Genomic DNA, 5,764 nt, shown 5'->3' on the forward strand with positions numbered 1-5,764 from the left:
ATGATATTTAAACACAGACAAATGATTAAAAGATTTGATGCATAAAATTAATCTTCATTAACTCAGAATTATGTACAGAGCTCTGAAATAAATATATTTTTCACATGAAATGTGTCACTTAAACTGACGATAGTGCATTGGCACAAAATTTAACAAAGCATGAAAATTTGAATTACTACACAAAAGACCCTTCTGTGTCAAGATACACTGTTGATCCAAATGATTATACCCACTTCCCTAGGAGGAGTGTGTCCTACCCAGTGGCACTATGGTTATGTCACACAGTAATGAAACTATATAACCTGACATGAATGGGTAATCATTCTATTTACAGTATGTGTAAAAACTGGCATAAATAATTTGGCCAAAGAGCAGATGGTTTTGCCTGTTGCCTGGGTAAGTGCATCTCACAAACAGCAAATCTGGTTGACTGCTCAGATGCTTCTATCTTGAGCCTCTACGGAACATCGTTGAAAGATGGTGAAACCACAAATTGACCAAAGGTTGTAGGATGCCCATGCGTTACCTAGAACAAGGAGATCAGAACCTAGCTGCTCTGTAGTGGGATAGATGACAATCTGTGTAGACAAGAGAAAATGCTTGAGCAGGCTGAAGAGTTTCAAGCTACTCAGCAGACACTGTTGAACATGAAGCCCCAAGATATATAACCGCTTCTTATTCCCATGTTGATCTAACAACATTGGCAGTTACAATAGCAATACAAATGGGATAATTGAGATTGGACTGCATACCTATAAAGATGTGTCACGTTGTGAAAAGTAACATTTCTTGTGGACCAGGTCAATGGTCATGCCCAGACATCCCATCATCCAGATGAACAATTGTTCAATACATGCACCACACAACAGGTGGAGGAACATGGAGGCAATGTCATGCTATGGGGGATATTCATGAGGTACCAAGAAATAGCTGGTCATAATTGAAAGCACGATGACAGATGTGGAGAACATGAACAATATTGCAACATCTGCATCACTTAATGCTTCATGTATTTCCTGAGAGTGACAACATCTTACAGCAGGATAACTGTCCAAATCACAAGGTCAGAATCGCACTGCAATGGTTTGAGCAGCATGAGTGCTCACACTGTTGCCTTTCCGACCAAGCTCGTCTCATATCATATCATGATGAATGTGGGATGCTAATGCACACCAACTACACTGCAACAAACCGGTAGCCTACAATTAATGGGAACTGTGAGATGTATGTACACATGAAGTCCAATTTACTGCTGGATAACTAACAAAGAATCAGTCCATACCACACAGAAGCACTGATGCATTCTTAAGGTGAATCAAAACGCTACTAGGCAGATAATTATCGTTTTTGCCTTATCTTTGTATACTTGCCACCATCAGTTATTTCCTAATGGAGAACTAGCACAGAAAGTTTGCATGTGTGCAGATTATTGATCACACAAATATCATTACCATTAAGGAGGCATACCTCAGTAACATGTTTACATAATCATGAGATTTTTGGATCTTTCTCCATTGTTGAGATGAATAGCCTGAGTGATGGATATGTAATAAAAATATTTCTGTTGTCGCCTGGGTAGTGCATACAGCTTCATGAACATTGAAATGGCAGTTTCTTTGAAATATTTAGCAATATGCTGGTGCATTCTCTTGAAGAATATGGGGACCTGCTTACTGCATGGAACTTCTACTCATGAGTAAAAGATCTCTCAATTCATAAATTTTTGGTAGCCATATCATTAGAGCATGGAGCATTTACAACAAAAAATTGCAATTCTGTACTTCATAAGTTGTATTCTGCGTGCAACTTCTTCCAATGTGAAGCTGCGAAAAATGGATTTGTCATTTTTTGTGATCCCTCTGTAGCACATATGAACAATATTCATAACACTCATAGTCTTCTTTCAACATGTGTACATGTACTGATCACAACAGTACTTTCAGTGGTCTCCATGTATTATTGCATGCTTCTTAAGATGATAAACCGGAGTAAAACATTTTCTACAAATAACATCTGTGTAGCCTTTTGTCAATGTGTAGTGATAACTGTATCTCGAGGTTACTCTAGTGATTAACAATTTTCCACAAATACCACAATTGTACGATGATTCACCAGTGTGTACTATTATTTATTGAGATAACAGAGTGAGACAAATATTTGCAGCAAGTATCACATTTTTAGGGGATCATTCCTGCGTGTATTAATTTATGCCTTCAGATGACCCAGTTCTGAAAACGATTTGCCACAAACATTGTATCCGTGTGGTCGCTGTTGAACGTGTATTATTGTCCCTTGAGACTGCTCCATTAAGGAAACGATTTACCTTTAACACTACATTTGTAAGGTCTCTTTCCAGTGTGTATTAATTCATGTACCTTCAGATTGCCGGACTGAGTAAAAGATTTTCCACAAACAGTACATATGTAGGGTCTCGTACCACTGTGTATTAAAATATGCCTCTTCATATGGCTCGACTTAGTAAACGATTTTCCACAAACATCACATTCGTGTGGTCTCTTTCCTGTGTGTATAAATTCGTGTACCTTGAGATTGCTCGACAGAGTAAACGATTTTCCACAAACACTGCATTCGTGGGGTCTCTTACCAGTGTGTATTAGTTCGTGCGCCTTGAGATTGCCCGATTGATAAAATGATTTTCCACAAACACCGCATTGATGAGATCTCGTCCCTGTGTGTATTAATTTATGTGCCTTAAGATTCCTCGACAGAGTAAACGATTTTCCACAAACACCGCATTTGTGGGGTCTCTTACCAGTGTGTATTAGTTCATGTGCCTTGAGATTGCTCGAATTAATGAACGATTTTCCACAAACACCGCATTCGTGGGGTTTCTTCCCTGTGTGTATTAACAAATGATTCTTGAGATGGCCCGACTGAGTAAACGATTTTCCACAAACATCGCATTCGTGGGGTCTCTTTCCTTTGTGTATTAGTTCGTGTAACTTGAGACTGCCAGACTGAGTAAACGATTTTCCACAAACAGTGCATTTGTAGGGTCTCTTACCAGTGTGTATTAATACATGCCTCTTGAGATGGGCCGACCGAGTAAACGATTTTTCACAAACATCGCATTCGTGGGGTCTCTTATCTGTGTGTATTAATTCGTGTGCCTTGAGACGGTCAGCAAAAATAAATGTTTTTCCACAAAGAATACATTTGTAGGGTCTCTTACCAGTGTGGATTAAGACATGGTTCTTGAGATTACGCAATACATTAAAAGATTTGCCACAAGTATCACATTTGTGGGGTCTCTTTGCTGAGTGTATTAAGCTATGTCTCTTAAGATTACGTAACAGAGTAAACAATTTACCACAAACATCACATTTGTGATTTCTCTTTGCATTTAGCACAGTGTGGACATTAGCATTATCACTTGTACATAAAGTTCCATAGTCATGAAATCTTTCGAGTTTCTCTGCAACTTTTGTAACATTACCTGTGTTATGTATGTCATTAAAGGATTTCTTTAAAGTTTTCTTCGTTTTCTTGGTTTCCTTGGATGAAGATTTCTTTTCAGCTTGTTCCACGATTCCTGCTCGTACACACTCCAAGGAGATATTGTTTTTATGGTCATCACCGCATTCAGGTTTCTCACTGTTGGCAGCAGATAATGCTTGGTCACCCTCACTCATTCTCAAATGCTCTTTCAGGCAGCCATCAGTGGGAAATACCTCACCACATGACTTACACACATATGCAGGTGCCTGCACACCATCAATGTGGATGAAGATATGCATTATGAGTCTGTATTTTGAAGGGAAGCTCTGTAGGCAGAAACTACAGTTGAACTTATGGAATTCCTTTTCCCTGATGCTGCAACTTAATCTCGTGCCACATAAGCTGTCTTCTTGTGAAGTCCGTATTTTGGTATAGTTATAAGACATACAGAAATCTGTTGACTTCTCTGCATCTATCTCCAGCTTGTCATAGACTACTCCTTGATGTAATGTTTCTTGATATGAAATGTCACACCTGTCACCAGCATTTTGAATTAAACTGAGGAAGGAGGAAAGAGGTGTGAAATGTTGATTTACATGATACAAAAAAAAACAGTATTTCACAATCCACAAAATCAGGTACTATAAACAGAAAGTAAAAATGTATGGGCTTCACATATAACTTATTCAGTAAATGTAAGTGATTTAAAATCGTAATGACATTCGGCCAGAACGATAGAATTTTGTACAGTCCATTCTACCATAGTCTTGAGAGCAAGTAATGCCAGTAGGTGCATGGTCTACCTGTGTGATATTTGGGTCCAACAATTCCACCTGCAGCTACCCCGTTCCATCACAATGGAAATGGACATCTTTGAGCTTCCCAATGAGGTAATTTGAGTGTGGATATGGCTGTGGGTGCATAGGAGCATGCACATATTATTCTATCCTGATTGCTGCTTCTGATTGTTTTGCTTTTGATGGATTTATGGTTTCAAGTAACCAATGACAGTAAGAAATTACAGTTTGCTTTCGTCGAAAACTGAAATTTTGCTGCAGAAGATGGCTATGCAAAGAAACATATTAAGAAATTTTTCTGACTTGAGTTCGCTCATAGAGGCCTAGCCTTACATGCTCTGAACAAAATGATCATGATCTCAATTGTGCTACAGATTGTTGATCACTGTTTTCTTGGGTATACTGCAGATCACATAGTTGTGGTAAGGTTAGGACACGAGTTTAAATTCAAGGACAAAACCTGTCATCTGCCACAGTTTAGTAATAGGTCACTTAAAATCAGCTGTGTTTGTATGTTGCCTATAACTGAGCAGTAGCTGATAGTGGATGTAGCAACATTGCAGTGGCAAGTGACACACATCAGCTATCAAGTAGTCTTAATCAGACTACAGTAAAAGTTTTTTCTTTGTGATGAATAAAAATCTTTGCAGTTAATTACTACATTGCACAGAACAGTTATACGCTCTGTCATCAATGCCATACATCAGAAATCCTTCTTGAAAAGAAACTCACAATAAAATAGTGTCTGGAGATTTTAGACACAAGCCTAAGTTAATGTAGAATATTATATCCCACTGACTGCAGTACTGTGTGCTGAATTTAAAAAGAACACACCTTTTGGGTATGCCCTATGTAGGTATATTTCTTATACAGTTGCTTCCACATAGGACAGATTGTAAGATTTTTTTTTGTTTGGGGTTTAAGGGCGCTCAACTACTGAGGTCATTAGCGCCCAGACACAATTGTTAGAGCACATAGAAACTAGTAAAACTCAAGGGGTGGGGGGACACCAGAAAGTTCTTACAAAGAGGTAGATAAAATAAGTGAAAGAGTTAGATGTCTTTGGAGAATTCCGTCAAAGTAATGAAACGAAGAACACGAGCAGCTGCTCAAGCATCATCCGCTAAAATATCCTGTAAAGTAGATGGCAGAGACAGGACAACACGAGATGGACTAAAACGGGGACACAACAATAAAACATGGCGCACTGTTAATGCATGACCACAAGGGCACTGCGGGGCTGGGACATCGAAGAGCAAGTAGCGGTGGCTAAACCGGCAATGCCCAATCTGCAACCTGGTCAGAAGGATGTCTTCTTGCCAAGATGGTCGGGAGGATGTTGTCCAAGCAGTTGCGAACGGTTTTACTGCCCGGAGCTTGTTTCCTTGAAGTGAGGACCAAGTATACCATCACAAGGACACAAGCCTCTTACAAACAACCCCACTAACGTCAGATGACGGGACACAATGGGAGGCTGGCTGAGGCAGGAGGACTGCAGCCTTGGCTGC

General features: G+C 39.4%; 1 protein-coding gene across 1 annotated transcript; it reads right to left on the bottom strand.

Moving 5' to 3' along the window:
- Positions 1–1,232: 1,232 nt before the first annotated feature.
- LOC124553852 (zinc finger protein 729-like) lies at positions 1,233–3,996 on the bottom strand. The gene has a single exon (XM_047127848.1). The coding sequence runs from the start codon at positions 3,903–3,905 to the stop codon at positions 2,307–2,309; it is 1,599 nt and encodes a 532-aa protein (XP_046983804.1). The 5' UTR covers positions 3,906–3,996; the 3' UTR covers positions 1,233–2,306.
- Positions 3,997–5,764: the final 1,768 nt, after the last annotated feature.

Source organism: Schistocerca americana, chromosome 11, assembly GCF_021461395.2.
Source record: "Schistocerca americana isolate TAMUIC-IGC-003095 chromosome 11, iqSchAmer2.1, whole genome shotgun sequence".
In the NCBI taxonomy this organism is placed as follows: Eukaryota; Metazoa; Arthropoda; class Insecta; order Orthoptera; family Acrididae; genus Schistocerca; species Schistocerca americana.

Coding starts and splice junctions, on each gene's coding strand:
- LOC124553852 (XM_047127848.1), bottom strand. CDS start 3,905: ATGTCTTATAACTATACCAAAATACGGACTTCACAAGAAGACAGCTTA.